General features: G+C 60.7%; 2 protein-coding genes and 1 long non-coding RNA gene across 6 annotated transcripts; 1 reads left to right on the forward strand and 2 right to left on the reverse strand.

Moving 5' to 3' along the window:
• Window positions 1-2,494: 2,494 nt before the first annotated feature.
• Window positions 2,495-6,072, reverse strand: PTGIR (prostaglandin I2 receptor). The gene is made up of 2 exons (XM_027037868.2): window positions 4,957-6,072; window positions 2,495-3,915 (listed from the first exon to the last, which is right to left on the reverse strand). The coding sequence occupies exons 1-2, from the start codon at window positions 5,722-5,724 to the stop codon at window positions 3,529-3,531; spliced, it is 1,155 nt and encodes a 384-aa protein (XP_026893669.1). The 5' UTR covers window positions 5,725-6,072; the 3' UTR covers window positions 2,495-3,528.
• A 2,102-nt stretch (window positions 6,073-8,174) lies between these two features.
• On the forward strand, window positions 8,175-12,035 carry LOC128313212 (uncharacterized). Of its 2 annotated transcripts, XR_008293579.1 has the most exons (4): window positions 8,176-8,623; window positions 9,024-9,405; window positions 9,702-9,905; window positions 10,176-12,035. It is a non-coding gene; the product is annotated as an uncharacterized LOC128313212 (long non-coding RNA). The 2 variants fall into 2 exon arrangements; XR_008293578.1 differs by having other exon boundaries at window positions 8,175-8,623; window positions 9,024-9,905.
• GNG8 (G protein subunit gamma 8) lies at window positions 11,985-17,429 on the reverse strand. Of its 3 annotated transcripts, none has more exons than XM_027037871.2 (3): window positions 17,170-17,429; window positions 12,444-12,529; window positions 11,985-12,181 (listed from the first exon to the last, which is right to left on the reverse strand). In XM_027037871.2, the coding sequence occupies exons 2-3, from the start codon at window positions 12,525-12,527 to the stop codon at window positions 12,053-12,055; spliced, it is 213 nt and encodes a 70-aa protein (XP_026893672.1). In that variant the 5' UTR covers window positions 12,528-12,529; window positions 17,170-17,429; the 3' UTR covers window positions 11,985-12,052. The 3 variants fall into 3 exon arrangements, with proteins under 3 accessions (XP_026893672.1, XP_053066323.1, XP_026893673.1); XM_053210348.1 differs by lacking the exon at window positions 17,170-17,429 and adding an exon at window positions 14,488-15,775; XM_027037872.2 differs by lacking the exon at window positions 17,170-17,429 and adding an exon at window positions 14,222-14,416.
• Window positions 17,430-19,346: the final 1,917 nt, after the last annotated feature.

Consider the following 19,346-nt stretch of genomic DNA (forward strand, 5'->3'; position numbering starts at 1 on the left):
GATGCCTGTGCTGTGCTCTCAGCACATCCCAGCTTGCAAGTTTGTATCTTTTCTGCTTAGCGTGAGGCTTAGTTCTGTGATGTCATCCAATTGGGAAGTGAGTGAGATGGGGCCAAGGTAGTGTCCCGTCACTGCTATATCCCCAGCAGGCACAGAGCAGCCTTGGGCCCCCTCCCCCCACCCAGGGGGCTCCAGGGAATCTGGTGAGTTAATGATGAGCAGGAGGCTGAGGCCAGAGACAGCACCTTGAGGACAGAAACATTCCTCTTTCCCGGGCTCACTTTCTGGCAATCCTCAGGTCCCACTCAGCCACCCCCTCCTCCAAGAAGCCCTCCCTGGTGTCCCCGTAGACTGCACCCCACCCCCCATCTCTCAGCCCCGCCCACTCTGGACTATGGGCCCCAGGAGAACAGGGCCAGGGCTGTCTCTGTCACTGCCGTGTCCCCAGCACCACAGTCTCGACCTGCCCCCAAAGTGCCGAGAGTGCTGAGATAGGAGTGAGTGAGTCTTCTGGGAAGAGGAGTGGGGCGCCTGGCTGGCTCGGTTGGTGGAACGTGCAACTCTTGATCTCGGGGTTGTGAGTTCAAACCCCACTTTGGGTGTAGGGATTACTTAAAAACAAAATTTTTAAGAAGAAAAAAGGAGAAGGAATAGTTTAAGCAGGACCTGAAGGGCCAGGGTGCTTTTGAGGGTTGGAAAAGGGGACACACTGTTCCAGGAAGGGTGAGCTCAATAAACAAAGGGGTGGAGGCCACATAGGTCTTGCGCAGGCTCTCGGGGAAACCTTGGTTGTCTGCTGTGGCTGAGAAGACAGGGAGGGAGCTGTCCCTTGGCCGCCACCAGAGGGAGCCCTCGGAGCTTGGCAAGCAGGGGAATGACCGCTCGCTCGGCTGGGGACTGTGAAAGAGAATACACCGGCAGTCAGGGGTCAGGACACCAGCTAGGAGAGGAGTTTCCAAATCATCCCGGAGGGGCTGCTGGGAGCTGGGGCGAGGAATGCTTGAAAACCCCTGGCCTGGAAGATGAGGTGATGGGGTCGGCGATTAAACAGTGGGATGCAGAGCGAGGACAGATTCTTGAGAAGTCAGGCCTGGTGGTTAAAAACCAGCAGAAAACCAGCCCCAAGGGGTGCCGTCCGACTCTTGATTTCGGTTCAGATCATGATCTCACGGTTGGTGGGATCGAGCCCCACCTTGGGCTCTGCGATGACCGCCAGCTCAGAGCCTGCTTGGGATTCTCTCTCCGTCACTCTCTGCCCCTCCCCCACCTCAAAATGAACATTAAAAAAAAAAAGCCTTCTTAGGTATTTAATCTTCACTTCCCTTTAAGCCAAATCTGAAAAATGGGAATGACAATAGCACCCACCTCAGGCTTGGAAGCTGTGGGTTCAACTGCCCAGCCCTGTGCTGCCATTGAGGGAGCCCTAAGAGGCCAGATAGAACTGACCCACTTTCCGAGACAGCACAGAGAGAGGAGACGGGCGCCCCCTGGGGGTCTTGCCTGGACAGGCAGGCCCCCTTTCCCTGGCCTCCAACCCAAAATGGGCCTCTGCAATCCCTCCACCCCCCACCCCATCCTTTCTCCACCGCCCTCCAAGGGCCGTTTGGGTGGGTTCTCACTGAGGCCGGGCCAGGTTTGGCGACAAAAGCCAGCCCACCTGATGTTTCTTGGCCCCCCCGTTTGGTTTTTGTACAAGTCAAGTTTTTGATTATTAAATTCAACCAAGAGGTCACTCTGGCAAGACTGTCATAAAAGTTTCTACACACGCTCGATTTTTTTTAGCATTTTTTAGCATCACGTTAGCATTTTGTTTAGCATTTTTTTTTATGGTGGTAAATGCCCATAACATAAAATGTACCATTTTGACGCGTACAATTCAGAGACGTTTAGTATATTTTCAGTGTTGTACAACCATCGGCGCTACCTAGTTCCAGAACGTTTTGATCACCCCAAAAGGAAGCCCATGGCCATTAAAGACGATCGTCTGGACCTATTTTTTAACTCTCCCAGACACCCCTTTTGCTCCGGTAATGTGATTCAAATCATAGTGGCTGGGGAAAAAAAACAAACAAAAAAAAAAGAAATGGGGAAACAACGGAAGCAAAGTGTTGCTTTTTCTCAACCCACGTTTCAAGCCACAGACAACAATAGCAGCGACAAGGATGGCAGTAACAGTAACGCGTCTTGGGGTATTTGTTCCAGGAAAGCACTGTGCTACGCTGCTTTCCAGGGGGAACGGGGTCATCCTGAGCACAGCCCTGTGAACTGAATACTACGTTATCATCGCCCTTCTGCACACAAGGAAGCCAGGGCCCAGGGAGGCACCGCCACCAGCCAAGCGAGCTGGGTTCCGGAGATAGAAAGATCAACTGCACCCTTAGACTGTGCTTCCTCCTCGCTGTGTGACCCAAGGCTGGCGATTGCCCTCTCTGGGCCTTGACTCCAGCTTCTGTGGAAAGGCTCCAATAAGAGCAGGCTGGAGAGAGGGTGCACCCCCCCCCCCCCGCCTCTCTGTGAGCAGGCGAAGGCCATGAAGCCAGAAGCCAGAAGGCTGGCGATCACCCCAGCGGAGTCCCGGGGCGGGGCAGAGACTGGTCTAGGGTCTCCAATACCTGCAGAGTCAGTGCCCGCTATTTGTGGAATGAATCAATGACATTTTTGCGAGGGCTCCGAGGACACATGAGCTGAGGTCAGGCTTTGTAAGTAAGCAGGCGGCTGTTTACTCAGGGACAGGCACAGGGACTTGGGTCTGCGTCCCTGTGCCCGGGTGGTCCCTGGGATCTGTAACTCCCGTGCCTTTGTCTTCGGGCCGCCCTCGTCTCCGCCGGCACCCGGGCTCCCGCCCCCGCAGTCCACATCTCGCAGGCCACCAAGCCATGCAGCTTCCCAGGCACGTGTCCGGAGTGCCACCTAGCATATGACAATCTCTCCTTCCTCCGGTCCCCCCCCCCCCCGCCCCATCTCTTCCACGTCTGATGGGAAATCAGGAGTGAGGGGAGGCAGGGAGCTTGTCCAAGAATCTCTGGTTCTCATCAGGCAGCAGAGAGGGTGGCTTTTGGAGTGGCCTGGGAGAGGGCAGGGATGTCCCCTGGGGTTTGGGGGCGGGCCAGCCAAGCACCCCGAAGGGATGAGGATCAGAGCCAGAACCTGAACCAGAGCAGACCTGAGTGCACAGAAGCTTCTGGGAACTTTCCCGCCCTCTAAATATTTAGACAGTGAGATAGATGGGCAAGCGAGGACCAGAGCGGGCCGGCCAGGCCCCCAGTTATTTTGAGAGACCTGTTCTTTTTGTGTTCCAGGACAAACGTCCCCTCTGTCCCTCCCTCTTCTCCCAGAGCCTGCCGTGGCCACCCTGAAGAAGGAGACATAGGGGAATAGCAGCTGATCACCCCCCGCATTCAGGGGGTCGAGATTCCAGCAGACAAGGACCCCCGAAACTCATCCCCGCTTATCCACCAGCAGCCGTGTCGCCCCTGTGTGTCCGGCTCCTGCTTCCGGGACACAGGGCAGGAGATCGCGGCAGCCAGGTCAGCAGAGGGAGCAGGCTGCCGCCGACCCCTCTTTGGATGACGTTCCCGTGGTGCTGGCGGATCGCTGTGCCTGGGGTAAGCGTCCCCCCCGCCCCTCGCCCCAGGCTGACAGGGGCACCCATCTCTCCTCCTTCCCCCCAAGAGCAGTGGGGGCCCTTGAGTCCTTCCTCCCCGAGGCGGGCCGGGAGAGGGGTGTCTGCGAGTCGCCGTGGGCAGGCCTGGGGCACAGGCAGCACAACCAGGTCCTGAGCCTCTGGAAGACAGCCTTGCGGAAGAGGATGAAGACCCAGGGGTCGAGGATGGGGTTGAAGGCGTTGAACCGGAAGGCCAGGAGGTCCCCCACCTCGCTGCTGTCCGGGGCGATGGCCTGGGTGAAGCCTCGGACCTGGGGACAGGGCGAGGGCATTAAGAAGCACCCGTGAACCCCCCACCCTCCCCCACGCCCCCGCCCTCACGCCCCGCCTTCCACTTGGGTCGCTGGCAGGAATGAGGGAGGGGCGCCCTTTAGAAAAGGAAGGAAATAAGATAAGATGTAACCTAAGTGAGAAATGCATCCGGGGCGCAGAGGGAGAGAAAGTCCCAGGAAAGTACCAGCCTAGAGGGACAGAGCTGGGGTTGTGTGGGTGTGTCCCGGGTCCGTAGCCCCTGCGTGTGTGTGTGTGTGTGTGTGTGTGTGTGTCCACACCTTCCAGCCTCTGAGTTGTCCGTAACCCCCGCCCCCTAAGGTTGGACGGCCCCCAAATCTAGCCCAGCCCTCGCATTTTACAGAAAGAGAAGCCGAAGCCCAGAATACAGGGCCGGATGACCAGGTGGCCTTGCCACGTTCCAGTTCCCCAGAGAAGCAGGCAGGGGTTCTGCAGGGAAGGGGCGAGGCCGGGAGAGTGGGGCTAGGGTGGGAAGGGCCGGGGGGCGGGGGGAAGCAGACCCTGGAATCTGGGGTCCAGACCTGGCTCTCTGTGAATGTGGGCAAGACACATGACCCTCCACCGGTAAAAATAGCGACGGGACAGGAACTTTGTTCCGTTCCTTGCTAAGTGCTTGTGGAATGGGTGCAACGGGTCATTTGAAGATTATTCCGGAGAGAATTTGTAAACCGCAGAGCACAGGGTGGACCCAGAGCAAGCGCGCAATGAACGGTGGATCTTGTCATCACCGCGGGGGTAGGGGAAGGTTGGGGTATGTTTGGAGGGGTGCCAGAGATGTGCAAGGCTGGGAGACCAGGGGTCAGCAGGGGTCCAATAGGGCAGAAGCACGGGGTGGGGGGGCACAGACTTCTCCGGAAAGCTGGGAGTTGCTTGGCCACGGACAAAGCCTCCGGCCTCGTCGGGGGGTCTCAGTGTCCCCATCCGTGAAACGGGCGCAACCGCTGGAGGACAGAGCCGGGTGCCGCCCTCCCCCTCCCCCTCCAGCTGCGGAGAGGACTCACCGTGAGAGGCAGGGAGCACACGGCCATGATGCCCGTCATGAGAGCCAGCAGAATCAGGTGGTCAACCTCGTCCTCTCCCGCCCGGGGCCCGGGCACCAGCGAGCCCTGGTGGCGCCTCTGCCGGCGATACATGCGGCAGAGGCTCAGGGTGACGGAGCTGTTGCAGAGGACGATGGCGGCCACCAGCAGGGCCACGAGGCTGGCGTAGGCCAGCGAGAAGGCGCAGCCGCCCGGCTCCGTGGCGCGCATCCGGATGAAGCACCAGCTCCCCGGGCAGTACTGCTGATGTTGGCCCAGGCCCAGCAGGGGCAGCGAACAGAAGAAGGTGCAGAAGGCGTAGACGGCAGGCAGGGCGAGGCGGGCGCAGCGCGGCCCGTCCAGCTGGGCGTAGACGTAGGGGTGGCTGAGCGCCAGGCAGCGCTCCACGGCCATGGCGAAGAGGATGAGCGTGGAGGCCAGGCCGAAGAAGGTCATGGCGAAGGCGAAGGTGTCGCAGAGCGTGGGGCGGCCCCGGGCCAGGCCCAGCAGCGAGCTGTTGCGGGCGTAGGTCACGAACACCGCGGGGCTCAGGAAGCAAGTGCCCAGCAGGTCGGTGACGGCCAGTCCGGTGACCAGCACGGTGAAGGCCGAGGGGCGTGACCGTCGCCGCGCCCCCAAGATGCCTAGTGCCAGCCCGTTGCCCACCACGCCCGCCACGAACATCAGGGTGCTGGTGGCTGGGCCCACCGAGTCCCGCACGTAGGTGAGGTTCCTGCACGAATCCGCCATCCCCCCTGCCTCCTGGACTAGAGGGGTCCCGAGGGGGTGGGGGGGGTGAGGGGGAGCCGGGTCTGCCCCCCCAAGCCCCACTCAGATGCCCACCGCCCTCCCCATGGTCAACCCCAAGGTCCACCCGTCGGTCTGTCTGCCTCTCTCCTCTCTCTCCCTGTCTTTCCCCCTTCCCTCTCCCGGTTCTGTCCTCTCCCTTGCCCACCCCTTCTCTGCCTCTGCCTCTCCCTCTCTCTCCCCTCCTCACCGCACCTCTGTCTGCCTTCTCTCTCAGTGCCTCCTCTGTCCCCCGCCCTCCTGTCAGCCGAGGTCTGTGTCTGTCTGTGTTGGTCTGTGTGTGTCAGCTTCTCCCTGCTTCCCTCCTCCTCCCTCCCTCCCTCCTCGCCTGGCCCCGGCTTTTTCATTTCCTCCCTCTGCCCCGCCTTCCCCTCCCCTGCTTGCTCTAGAGGCACCCCTCCCCAACCTCGGGCTCCCTCCATCTCCCCTGCCCGGTCCAGGTGCCCTCACTGAGCCACCTGCCACTTCCTCACAGGAGGGTCTCTCTCTGCTCTTCTCCCTTCCCTGGTGGCCCCGCGTGGGGACCACTGAATGTCACACTCGGGGGCACACCGGGACAAGACCTAAGGGGCACAGCTGACCGGTCCGAGAGGCCGTCTGGGGGTGGCCTCTGGGATCCATTCTGGGCTCCGGGCCCCGGGGTTAGGACATTGCCCAGGGATTGAGAAATGACCAGGAAATTCCTCCCCGATGTAGTGTTTTACAGGCATTACTGCGATCTCTGTTCCCCGGACACAATTCGCTCCTTCCAGAAGGCTGGGGAAGGAGGTGGCCGAGCCAGAGGAAAAAATGCCAGTCCCTGGAGCCCATCCCAACTTGCAAACTCACCCAGCCAGCTGAGTCTGGGAAGAGGGATTCGAGGGACTTGGGACTTGGTGTCCCCGCCGTCGGGGGTGGGGAGCGGGGGGTTGGGGGGGTACCCAGGGCTTCCAAGAGCACCAAAGGGGAGCGCCCTCCCACCCTCCGGCTTCTTGCTCCAGCAATCCCAGGCCCTTAGGCCAAGCTCTGGTGACCTTGACTTCCAGGAATAATTCTGGCCACAGACAGCAGTCCAAGACTCCAACATCACTGTCACATGGTTCTCTCCCACACCCCAAACACACCCCCGGCCACCGCCGCCCTCGGGCCAGTGTGGTCAGCCTGCGTGTCCCAGCTGCCAGCACAGCCGGTCACTGGTCCTGGTTCCCACTGAGTCAACGGCTCCCCATTCAGCCTCCCCGCCCCTAAGGGCCCGAGACCCTGTCGGATACCCCTTAGGGGAGGCCCGTTTGAGTAGAGGGACGACAAACTCCATTTGCCCTGAGCTCCTGTCCCCATCCCACCACTAACTAACTGACTGTCCTGTCCCCATCCCACCACTAACACCAGCTTCACGGGCCTGGCGGCCAACCGCGGCCAGTGGCCCATCCCAGAGCCCCCTTTGTCACAAGGAGAGAGCCTGTGCCCGTGTTGGCTTATGTCCAAGGCCAGGAGGGATGCTCCCGGTCTCCAGGGCCGGACACTGGGTAGCTGCAGACTTCCCCTCTCTGTACCCAGGCCCCTCAGTGACCACAACCCCCACACCCCTTCTCCCCCTCTCCCTATCGCCCGTGCCCAGCTGGCATCCCGGCTTCCGGCCTCAGCTTCAGCCATAGCAGGGGCTCTGAGCGGGGGGGCGCCCCTGTGTATGGGCCTCAGGCCTCCTAGCTATGTGGTCCCCCCCCCCCAACCTGCCACCGCCCCATGCTCTGCGGTCCCCAGACAGACCAGAGGGAACTCAGGAAGTTGTATCATATTAATGAAAGATGATGCCTGGCAGGCTTCTGTCCTGTCGAAGCATCAGGGGAGTTGGGGGGGGGGGGTAGCTCCGGTTCCTGGAGGCTCCCTCCCACTGGCTTCCTGTCCCCACTGGGGATGTGAAGCATTCAGGAAGTCCACTCTGCTCCCATGCCCATTGAGGCCTCACACACCCTGCCCCCTCTCCAGGCCTCAGTTTATCCACCTGTGCCACTGGGGGCCGGGAGTCCCGGGGCCAATGTCAGTGCTGGACACACTTCCACTTACTTTCCGGGAACCCTGACATCCTGCCCAGCTGGGGCCACGCCCACAGCAAGGGCCACAAAGGGTTCCTCTTCCTGCAGGTGCCTTGGGGTGAAAGGTCGCCCCAGCTGTGCTATGAGGGGGCGGGCGGCTTCCACGGGCGGGGGAACCGTGGGAAGGAGCCGCCCCCGGTGGGTGAGTCAGCCTCCTCCCTCTCGCACTGGTCGAACGCGACTCAGGCGTCCCCAGAAGGACCGCGGACAGAGGGGCAGAGGAGAGGACAGGACAGCCCAGGGACAGCTGGCGCCGGCCGGCACAGAACCTGGGCAGGGGGGGGTGGGGGGGGTGGGCACCTGGGGGCGGGGTGTGCCAGGGACCGTGGTGGACGTGTGACTTTCATGTGCGGGTCTGTGTGGGATTAGTGTCACCCGGGTGAGCCTTGGAAGAGCGCTGTGAGTGTGTGTGTGTGTGTGCACTCTGGCGTCCCTTTCCTCGAAGGTCCACTCGCCCATTGGTGCCTGTTGACCGTCTTGTTGAGGGTGTCGGCGCCTGGGTACCGCGGGCCTGTGGGCCTCTTCGTGGCTGTGTCTCCCGCGTCGGTTTGCAAGGGAAGGTTTGCTGCCCGGCGCCTTGGGAAGACACGGGTTCTGGAAGCACCCCCCTCCGCCACCCGCCAGCCACTTGCTGTGTGACTCGGGACAACGACTTGGTCTAGCTCAGCCCTGATGTCCTCCTTCCTCGAGTGGCTGCCTCGCGCTTGCTGGGGGCGTGGTGTGGACAGTGAGGGCAGAAGCCACCCCACCCGCCTCCAGGCAGCCCTCAGGTAGCTGCTGGCGGTTGTTATTCCTTCCACAGACTCCCACCCGTTTAACTGTGTGCCCAGGGGGAGGGCCCCAGAGGGGCTCCGAGGCAGGGCGCTGTCCACGGCCCCCCTCGGTGTGCAGCAAGGGGACAGGGGAGGGAGAGGAAGGTCAGAGCTGGAGCCTGGACCGGCAGGCCCTCCCCTGAGTCATCTGCCCCCCCCCCCCAGGTCTCCCCCACCCCTGCTTGTTGGCCAAGGCCTCCGGCTGCCTGCCTGGGCCGCATCTGCCTTGTGGCAGAACTCACGTCCCCCCACCCTTGCCCTGGGCCCAACCCTCTCTTGGCTCCCAGCCTCCTGACCTTGCCCTGGGAGAAGGGAGAAGGATGGACCCACCCTGTACCCCTCCCCGCCCCACACACAGACAGGAGTGAGCACAGCCGCGTCAGCTCTGACACTTGCCAAGCCTACCTGTCCTCCTGTGCCCTCTGGCCGCTGCAAGGAGCCGCTGTGTGCCCATCCTGACCTGTCCCTCATCGGCAGGTCCCAACACCTTCAGTCAGAGGCCCTTTTCCTCTGCCCACCGCCCTTTCCTGCACCGCAAATGGGCCCTTGCCTACCCGCCAGACTCTGCCTCTCACCCCTGCTCCAGGGGGCTCTCCCCTGTCGTCCCTGCCCTGCCTTTGCGGGGCGCGGGGGGTGCGCCCCTCATTTCCGTCCTGCAAGCCCCCTCCTGACACCTCCAGTCGCTTCTGGAAGAGCTCATCCGTCGGCCCCCACTCCCACCTCAAGCCCCCACTGGCCAGGTGATGTCACCGCCCTGTGCCTGATGCCACGTCTGAAACATAGGGATAAACCGGGTCTTTGGGGGGGGGGGGGAAGGGGTTATCCAACAATCAAGTGAGGTTGGGGCCTCAGAAACAGGACTCCAGGAAGTGATGGTCACAGTTGTGGCTGGGGCCACCCCGCCCCCAGACCCCTTCAGCAGAACCAAGCGCTGCTCAGGGCCTGTGGGGTACAGAGGGAAGACAGCCTGGCAGGGGCAGCCCTCGGGGTTGGGGGTGAAGAGGGAGGGGACTGCTGACTGCAATCACTTCCCCAGGCGGTCACCTCTCTGCCTCTTGGCCTGGCTCTGACCGCAGAGCTGACCTCACAGCTGGGGCTGGCCGGATAGAGCAGCGGGTCACCAGAAGCCCGTGCTCCCAAGTCATACCCGCTAACAAGATTATCCAGATTTGCACACATAGATGCTAGTCACCCGGGACCTGCTCTGTCCGGCTCATCCGGCCTCCCCCGCCTCCTCCAGGTAGACCTCCCTTCCTGCTCGCCCTCCCTTCCCCACACGGGGTCAGGAAGTCAGAAGAAGGGATCTCCGCTATACAGCCCCAAGATTTCAAAGCTGAAAGGGTCTAAAAATCTCAACAGTCTAGGCTCAAGAGATCCTTACACTCGTGAGGTGCAGAGCTCTGGATCCTAGCCGGACAGGGGAAGAGGATTCTGGCCCCCCCCGGGGTTGAAAGACTCCAGCATGCCGGCCCTCTGAGGTCCTGCAATTGGAGATTCCTTCGCCTTTCAGGTTCTAAGAGGCAAGGATGCCGGGTCTGAGAAATTCCAGAATCCTCTGGCGACTTCCCTCCCGGCATCCCTCCTCCCCAGCTCATCCTTGGCTCTCTCTGTCCCCAGTCTCCCCCGGGGCTCCCACAGACATGATGCAACCGGGGCTGGAGCCGGCTGAGAGGTGGGAGGCAGGAGGGAGATGTAATTACAGAAGCTTCTGCCTCGATCCAGCAGGAAGCTCGGAGTTGGGGCCCAGGGGACCCCAATCCGATGTGAATAATGGAGCGCTCGCCAGAAGCACGCATGGCCCCCTCTAGGGAGGGGAGGCCCAGTGAGGGGGCTCCATCCAGGTCTAGGGGTCCAGCAACCCCCCCTCCACCCCGTTAGCCCCAAGCTGGGGAGCACAGGTGTTCCTCTGGAGAGAAGAGGAAGTCTGTGAGGACCCTGGGGGGGGGGGGTCTCTAACTCAGTGGCCCTCCAGCCACCTCACCGGGTCTGCGGTCTGCGTCTCCTCATTTTCGACATTGAAGACATTTCCCACTCTCTTCACGCCGCGGTAAGAACCCCCTGGGACTCGGCCGCCTTAACCAGGAGACGGTAGGACAGGGACGGAGACTCTGGTGAACCACGAAGCCCGGGTCCCATCCCCCAGCCTCCGGGTCACCCCGAGGGCTTAGGCAGGCCTGAGGTCACCAGAACTTCCGATTTGGGAGAAGCCAGAAATAAGGACTTTTATGTGAAGTACTCCTATTTTTCAATTTGGCAACCAAGTCAAGAACATTTTTAAACGTTATGTAGGCCAAAAGTAGAGAACCAAAAAAAAAAAAAAAAAAAAAATATATATATATATATATATATATCTGCAGGCTATAAATGTCCTGTGGGCCACCAATGTGTGAAGTGAGAAACACAGGGCAGGAACTGTGACTGAGGCAGCCCTGTGTCCCCAGAACAAAGAAAATAACCACCGAAGGGAGGAACGTCACACCTCAATTTGTCTCCTCTCCCTCCAGCCACGCTTCTCTCTCCTCTGGGTCCCCAAGTGTTATTACCACCATGTCCCAGCTCAGATGTGCCCTCCTCCAGGAAGCCCTCCCCGGCGCCCAAGCTGAGTCAAGCGCTCCCTCGGAGCTCCCCGACCCCAGCCCTGCCCTGTCTGGGTCATGACTATCTAGGGACACGTCTGGGTCTCCTATTGGATTCTGAGCCTCAAGAGGGCAAACCCCAAGGGCTGTCTCGGTCCCAACTATGTCCCCGGCTTCACCCAGAACAGGGCTGGTCACAGAGAAGGTAGGTAGGTCTTCAGGGAGGGCTTGGAAGAATGAACGGGACAAATGAATGAACAGAGGTCAGTGCTACAGACAGAGGTAAGCCCGTGGCAGGGGGTGGAGTCATTCAGGGAGAGGGAAAGGAGGGGTGGGCACGGGGGCTCCTGGAGAGGACAGGGGCCAGCTCAGGGGTTCGGGGGTTCAGCGCTGGAGGCCACAGTCTACCCCTCATTACCTCCCAGCTGTGTAACTTGGAGTGAGGGGACCTCCTTTGGCTCAGTTTCCTCCCCTGCAAAATGGATACTATGCAAGTAGCCAGCTGCCTTCTGGGACTGTGGGGATGATTAAATAAGTTCAGGGTCGCGGAGGGCCCAGTGCAGGTCAGAGTCCAGGGTGCTCACTTCCTCCGGTACACCCTCCCCATCCACAACCCCCTCCCCACGCCACACATCCTCACCCCCAACACACTCCAAACACACTCAGGAGGGCCGTGGAGGGACAGGGTCCCCCGTGATGGCCCCAAGCTCTGTGCGTGCCTCAGTTTCCCCCAAAGCACAGGTACCACCACAGCCGCCACGTTTATTGGATTCACTCTTTGGCGAGGGAGGGGGTAAGCTGTCGCGAAGACTCAGAGCAGGACGCAAAAGAGGCGCTTGTCGCGGAAGGGGTTCTCTGCGGCGGGGACCGGCGTCACCAGCGGGTCGTCTTTGGCGTGCGTCTCGCAGAAGGCCAGGAGCTCGGCCGCCGCCTGCGACACCTGCGGACGCCGGGGCGCAGCCTGTTCTCCGCCCAAGGCCCCGCCCCCGCCCGCCCCGCCCCTTCCCAGCCCCGGCCCCGCCCCTTCCCAGCCCCGGTCCCGCCCCTTCCCAGCCCCGGTCCCGCCCCGGCCCTTCCCGGCCCCGCCCCCCGGGTCCCGCCCAGTTCCGGAGAGGGTCTTCCCGCGGGCCCCGCCTCCAACAGCGCGGGGTCCGGCCTCCAGCCCCGCAGCTCCCTCCGGCCTCCCCAAGCCCACCCCGCACCTTCATGCGATCGATGTTCACCTCCAGCTTCAGCTGTTCCACCGTCTTGCGGGCCTCCGCGATCTTGGCCATGTTGTTGGACATGGCTAAGGGCGGGGAAGAGTTTAAACGCCGGGCGGGAGTAGGGGCTGACGGGGTAGGTTAGGACAAGCCGGGGTCCCCAGGTAGGGGTGGCAGCGGTAGTGGGACCCGGCGACAGGGGTGTGGATGGAAGAGCGTACGAACGGGGTGCCCGGAGGTGGAGGGAGGGACAGGAAGCCAGAGAAAAGAGGAGGAATGAAGGGACCTACAGATGGGCGACCAAGAGGCAGGCCAAGGGTGGGCCAGAGGGGCCAGAGGAGGGATGGAGGGGTGCAGAGACGGGGTACCTAGATGGAGGGAAGGACAAAGACGGGCGAGGGAAGGCCGGAGGGAAGTCCAGTGATAAGGCTGCCTGGCAGGTGGAGGGAGGGACCGAAGAACAGGGCCACAGGTGCTGGATGGGGATCCAGGTGTCCTCAGCCCCCGGGGACAGAGCATGAGCCAGGAGGGGGGCCCTCCCCAGGCCAATTAGCGGCGGCTCAGGGAGAACAAGGAATTAAGATCGCGGCGGGAAGGGCGCAGAGGGGGCCTCATTAGGGCCTTGGCAGCAGCTGCCCCCTCCGGCCCCCTTGGGGAGCTCCCCCACGCCCGGCCTGGCCACCTCAAAGGCGCCTCTGCTCATTAGCCGCCCAACAGAGGGCTGGGGGTGGGGTGCGGCGGGCAACTCGGCCATGACTGGGAGAGGGGCAGAGAGGATGGAGAGAGGGACACATGGAGGGGCAGAGGGAGCCACAGAGTGACAGAAAGACCGAGGCACCGAAGAAATAAAGAGACTGGGCCCGGGAGAGAGAGGTGGGGGGATGAAGCGATGTGGGGGGAGGGGGGACAAGGAGAGGGGTCAAAAAAAAAAAGAAAAAAGACAGAGTGATCCAGGGGGGACAGAGGGGATGAAGGGACAGGGCAGGGACAGAGAAGGGGAGGTGGAGGGTCCAGGAGGGGTGGAGAGAGGGGGTGGGAAAGGATAGAGGGAGGGGCACATGGAAGGACAGAGGAAGGCACAATGATAGAGGGGCAGAGAGAGGCGTGGGGGGGTGGATAAAGGGACAGAGGAGAGAGGGGACAGGGGGACAGAGAGAGGGGGATGGAGGGGCTGGGGAGAGACAGGCTGGTGAAGACGCAGACATGGGAAGTCATTCATTCACTCATTCATTCATTCCTAGGGGGACAGATGGCGGCTGCGATGGGGCACAGGGATCCGCCGTGGGGTGAGACCGGAGCCTCCTACCTGTTGCTGCTCAGGGCCGGGATGGCAGGCAGGTGGCAGAGCCTGGGAGACCGAGTCTGGGTCCCCCTCCCCCCCCGCCCCCCCCCCCCCGCTCCCTAGTCAGCCGTCAGCCCCGCCCCCTCCCCGAGGCGCAGCCCCTGAGGGCCCGCCTCCTCCTTGCTGCCACCACCGCTGTCCCGCCCCCCCCCCCCACCGCCTCGGGTCTGTTTCTTTGGGTCCCCTCTCTCTGTCCGTCCCCCTCTCCATCTCTGCCTCTGCCTCTGTCCCTCTCAAACACGCACGCACACGCTCACTCGCAGGGAAAGACAGTGTTCAAGGGTGCCTGCCCCACGCCCTGCACTCGTCCCGATGTCCCCCAGACCTCGGATGCGGGTCCCGCGCGGCCCCTCCAGCACACGTGCTCTCCCACCCCGTCCCGCCGGCCACCTGCGTCGTCCCGCCACAGACCACCCCTCCCAGCACACAGGCTCACCCTCGCGGTCCCTCAGATCGACGTGCACGCTCTGTCCCGCGCGCGGCGGCGGCGGGGGCCACACAGTCTCACGACTGACCCGCGCTCGCTCGTCACAGTCGCGGCCCCTCCCCCTCCGCCCAGCGCCACACACGGGGGCTCCCCGTCTCTCCTCGTGTGGCCCAGCATCACCGATGCCTCCTCACGCGCCGCAGCCAGACACGCTGTCTCAGATGGGCACACACAGCTCGGCCGCGTCACACGCCATCTCTCAAGACGTCACACACCTTGACACGCAGTTGGAACTTCTGTCTGTCTTGTTCACACCCGGTGGCAACTTCGCCCGCGCTTTCACCGTCACCCAGTATGTTAGGGACACACACGCACAAGGTCTCTCTCGTGTTGTCATCTCCGAGTGCCCCGCACAGTGGCGCGCTGCCTCACGCGCTGTCCCAACACCGTGACAGTGTCTCGCTGTCCCACCTGCCGTGTGTCGCACATCGTCAGTTTCTCACAGTTGACCAGCGTGGCTGACACACACGGTCACACTCACGTGGTCCCTCTGTCACACCCATTGCCCGGGGCCCGTCACGCTGCCTTCTCACGCCACCTCTGGTGTGTCACACTCATTCACCCTGTCACCCTGTGACCCCCACAGCCCTCGTGTCCTCCCCATGTTGCACTCTGTGCCCTACAACCTCTCGCTGTCACATCCAGCCTCCTGATGTCACAGTCCCCCAAATGGTGTCGCAGGCACATCCAGCCTCACGGCGTCCCACACAGCCACCTGCGTGTCACGACCTCTCATGTCACACACTCAGTCGCACACAGCCTCTCTGCCTAACACATGGTTTCACAGACACACTATTTCTGGTTGTCACAAAATGTCACCAGGTCACACAGCCACACACACAACGTCACAAGCTCGCGATAGTACACGCTCACACAGTCTCTTGGCGTCCCACGCCGTTTCCCGGGGTCATCAGGGGCACCCACAGGGTCTCTGTCTTGCACTGGTCACACCCCTGGGGGCGCCCATACCCAACCCTCGGGCCTCTCGTGACAGCCCCCGATGGCCACACGGGGGCGCCCGCGGCCCGCCGACACCAAAGCCGTAGGCGGAGGTGGAAATTGGGAGGGCAGGGCGTCCCCGCGGGGCCGGCGGGGGACGCAGACCTGGGAGGGACGCCGGGACACAGCAGGGTGGCGGGGCTGGAGGCCAGAGGGAGAGAACTGAAGACGCACTGGGACAGGAGAAATTCAAAGAGAAGGAGAGAGAGATGCAGGGAGAGGCCGAGAGAGACGGGGACGCAGAGACAAATTTGGAGAGATAGAGACCTAGGGACTAGGTGAGACAGAGACAGGCCGAGGATCGCAAAGACAGAGAGACAGAGACATGCAGGGTAGAGGAGAGACACACAGACAGAAATGGAGAGGCCGAGACAAGGACCGAGAAACACAGACACCCGAGAGACACGCACAGAAGCGCACGGAGACACCAACTCGCAGACCAAGCCTCCCGCCGGGGACGGTGGCGGAGGTGGGGCTTGCGGGGCGCGCCCCGGGGGCGTGGCCTAGGGGCGATCCGGGGGGCGTGGTCAGGGGCGGGGTTCCCCCCAAGGGGCGCGTCCGGGGGGGGGGCGGGCCAGGAGGGGCGTGGGCTGGCTGAGGCGCGCCCCAAGGGGCGGGCGTTGGGGGAGCAGGGGGAGGCCCTGGAGGGAGCTTCTCCTCGCCGTCAGCCCTTCCCTACGCGGTTTTGGCCGACTGGATGGGGACGCGAGCCGAGCGGGGAGGGGACACCGCCCGGGTGCCGGTGATCTGAGGGTATCCGACCCTGACTCCCCGCTTCCCCCCGCCACCCCGCAGAAGCCACAGGGCCAGGTGGGGGAAGGGAACCGGGCTCACATCTGGAAAGCATCAGGCGCGCCGGACGTGCCAGGGCCCCGGGCCCGGCTGCGGAAGGGGGGAGGGGAGCCAGGGCGCCCTCGTCCTCCCCCCTCTGCGGGGTCTGCCGGCGCCGGGGAGGGGCCTGGGCGTGCGCCGAGCCTCTGCGCCTCCCGCAGCTGGTTTCCATCAGCGACTTTGGCCCCGGCCGCCCCCAAGGAGGAAACCCAGCTGAGAGTGGGGGAAGCCAGGGTGACGACCCAATCTCCTATCCTGCTTTCTGACGGCGGCCAGACGCCGGGGGGCGGGGGGGGGGGGGGAGACGGACGGACGGACGCTGCTCGAACCGTACCTAAATGCCCTCCCTTTCTCGCCGGAGCTGCAGCCCCCAGCCGTCTTTCCACCCGACGTGTACCTTCAGTTTTCAGACGTGCAAGCCCGCCTTGTGCTGCCCAGGAGTCGCCCCGGCCTCGTGAGAGCCTAGCAGTCAGTGGTGCTATTGTGCCCATTTTCCGGAGGGGGAAACTGAGACCCTGGATTCGGCTTCCGCTTTGACTTTAATTATTCAAGAAATGGGCCGTGAACGCCAGGAGTGGTTCTAGCGTCCCATACCCAATGGCCCACTGTATATTCCCGGCTGGGTGTCCGCGGGTGTCTCGCACTCGACGCGTCCAACACTGAGCCCCATCCGCCGAACCCCCTCCTACTGCAGGCTCAGCCAGCTGATAGTAAATCTTTGGGGTCATTCTTCCCCTGCCCTGCCTCCCTCACGCCCCACGACTGATCTGGTAACGACTGCCATGAACTCCGGCTTGCAGTCTCTTGTCGCCTCCTCTGCGGCTGGCACTCTGGTCCAGCCACAGTTCCTCGCTGGCTTCCCTCATCCGGGGCCCCACAGAGCAGCCAGAGGGACCCTGTTTGAAAGGGAGCCCCCAGATAATAGCCCGTGTTGGCGAGGAGGTGGGAAGGTAAACGGCACAGCCAGGGTAGGAAACAGCCTGGCAGTTTTCTAACAGGCTAAAGAGTCACCGTAGGACCCAGCAATTCAGTCCCTAGGTATCTACGTAAAAGAAATGAACACATACCTCCAGACAAACACTTGGACCTGAATGTTTCCCGGCGGCTTTGGTCATAATAGCCCCAAAGTGGAAACAACCCAAATGTCCATCCGCCGAGGCGCGGAAAAGCTCAATGTGGTGTGTCCGTCCAGACAATGGACGATCATTCGGCGGTAAAAAAGAAATGAAGCCGTGGGTACGTGCTCCCATGTGGATGAACTTTGCAAACATCATGCGGAGTGAAAGAGGTCGGCCACAAAAGGTCACTTATAGCATGATTCCCTTTGTATGGAATGTCCAGAATGGGCCAAAATACAGAGACAGAGAGAGTAGGTTAGTGGTTGTCAGGGGCTGGAGATACTGGATGCAAATATTCTTATTGGGATGGAAATATTCTTCAATTGATTGTGGGGAGAGTTGTACAACTCTGTGAACGCACTAGAAGCCACTGAACTCGATTTGGGTGAATGCTATGGTCTGTGAATTGTATCTCAACGTTTTAAAAAATGTTTATTTATTTTGAGAGAGAAAGAGAGAGAAGAATCCCAAGCAGGCTCCATGCCATCAGCCCAGAGCCCCACGCGGGGCTCGAACTCAAGAACTGAGAGATCATGACCTGAGCTGAAACCAAGAGTTGGGCCACCCAGGTGCCCCTTGACTTTTTTATTTGTTGAGTAGGATTCAGGCCCAGCGTGGAGCCCAGCTGGGGGCTTGAACTCACAACCCTGAGATCAAGACCTGAGTTGAGATCAAGAGTCAGAAGCTTAACCGACTGAGATACCCAGGCGCCCAGATATGTGACTTATATCTCAATAGAGCTGTTAACCCTTTCACCCCCCCCCAAAAAAAACCCTAAGTCCCTCTTGTGCTCAGACTTCTCCCATGGCTCCCACCTCCCTCCAAGTAAAAACCCAAATCCTCACCATGGCCCATGAGGCCCCACACAATGCGGTAGACACTACGATTCTCTGCCCCCCACTCCGGCTGCTCCCACCCTTTTGTCCCTCACCCATGCTATTCGCATGCCTCACTTCCCCCACCTCCTTCAGATCTCTGTCCAAATGTCCCCTTCTCAGTGAGACCGTCCAGATGACTCTACTTAAAATCACAAACATCTCTGCTCCCTCACCCCACCCAATTTCCTCATAGCTCTGCTCAGTTCTCCCCCATAATCCTTGTCACCTTTAGCAAATTACAGAATTTATTTATTTGTTATGTCAACGCCCCTCCGCCCCCCAGCTCCCGCGCCTGTACGTGGTTCCTTTTGTAGCCTTCTAGAGAGAATCCATATAGGCTATGTCGGACAGCGCTTAAGAGCCTAGACTCTCAGGCAACCTGAACTTCCATTCTGGCTTTGCTACTTATCAGCCTCACGTAGGTTACTTAACATCTCTGTGCTTCGGTTTCTCCATCTGTGAAATGGGCATACTAGTATCCATAAGTCATCTCTCTAATATACCCTCGAGGCTGTGAGGATTGAGTCACTGAGAATAGAGTCTGGCATGCAATAAATGCTCAATTTCACAGTCAGCTGTTATTTTTTGTTTGGGGTGGGGTTTTTTTGTTTGTTTTTTGTTTTTTTTTAATTTTTTTTAACATTTATTTATTTTTCAGAGAGAGAGAGAGAGAGCACAAGCAGGGGAGGGGTAGAGAGAAAGACAGAATCCTAAGGAGGCTCCACACCATCAGTGCAGAAGCCGATGCTGGGCTTGAACTCACAAACCGTGAGATCATGACCTGAACCAAGATCAAGAGTGAGATGCTTAACCGACTGCGCCCCCCAGGCATCCCTTGGCCAACTTTTATTTTACTTAACTATTTATTAAATTTTTTTTTCTTTAACGTTTATTCATTTTTTGATAGAGACGGAGTGCGAGTGGGGGAGGGGCAGAGAGAGGGGGAGACACAGAATCCAAAGGAGGTTCCAGGCTCTGAACTGACAGCACAGAGCCTGACGCAGGGCTCGAACCCACGGACCATGAGATCATGACCTGAGCCAAAGTCAGCCGCTTCACCGACTGCGCCACCCAGGCGCCCCTTGGCAAACTTTTAAAAATGACTTTTATTCATTGGTATGCAAAAAGAAATACTTGTTTATACATACACACACACTGCCCACCCACCTTCTAGAATGGAAACTCCACAAGGAAGGAAGCTTTTTTTCTGTTTTGTTCCTTGCTCTTTCCCCAGTGCCTCCGTGGGCA

This window comes from Acinonyx jubatus, chromosome E2 (assembly GCF_027475565.1).
Source record: "Acinonyx jubatus isolate Ajub_Pintada_27869175 chromosome E2, VMU_Ajub_asm_v1.0, whole genome shotgun sequence".
In the NCBI taxonomy this organism is placed as follows: domain Eukaryota; kingdom Metazoa; phylum Chordata; class Mammalia; order Carnivora; family Felidae; genus Acinonyx; species Acinonyx jubatus.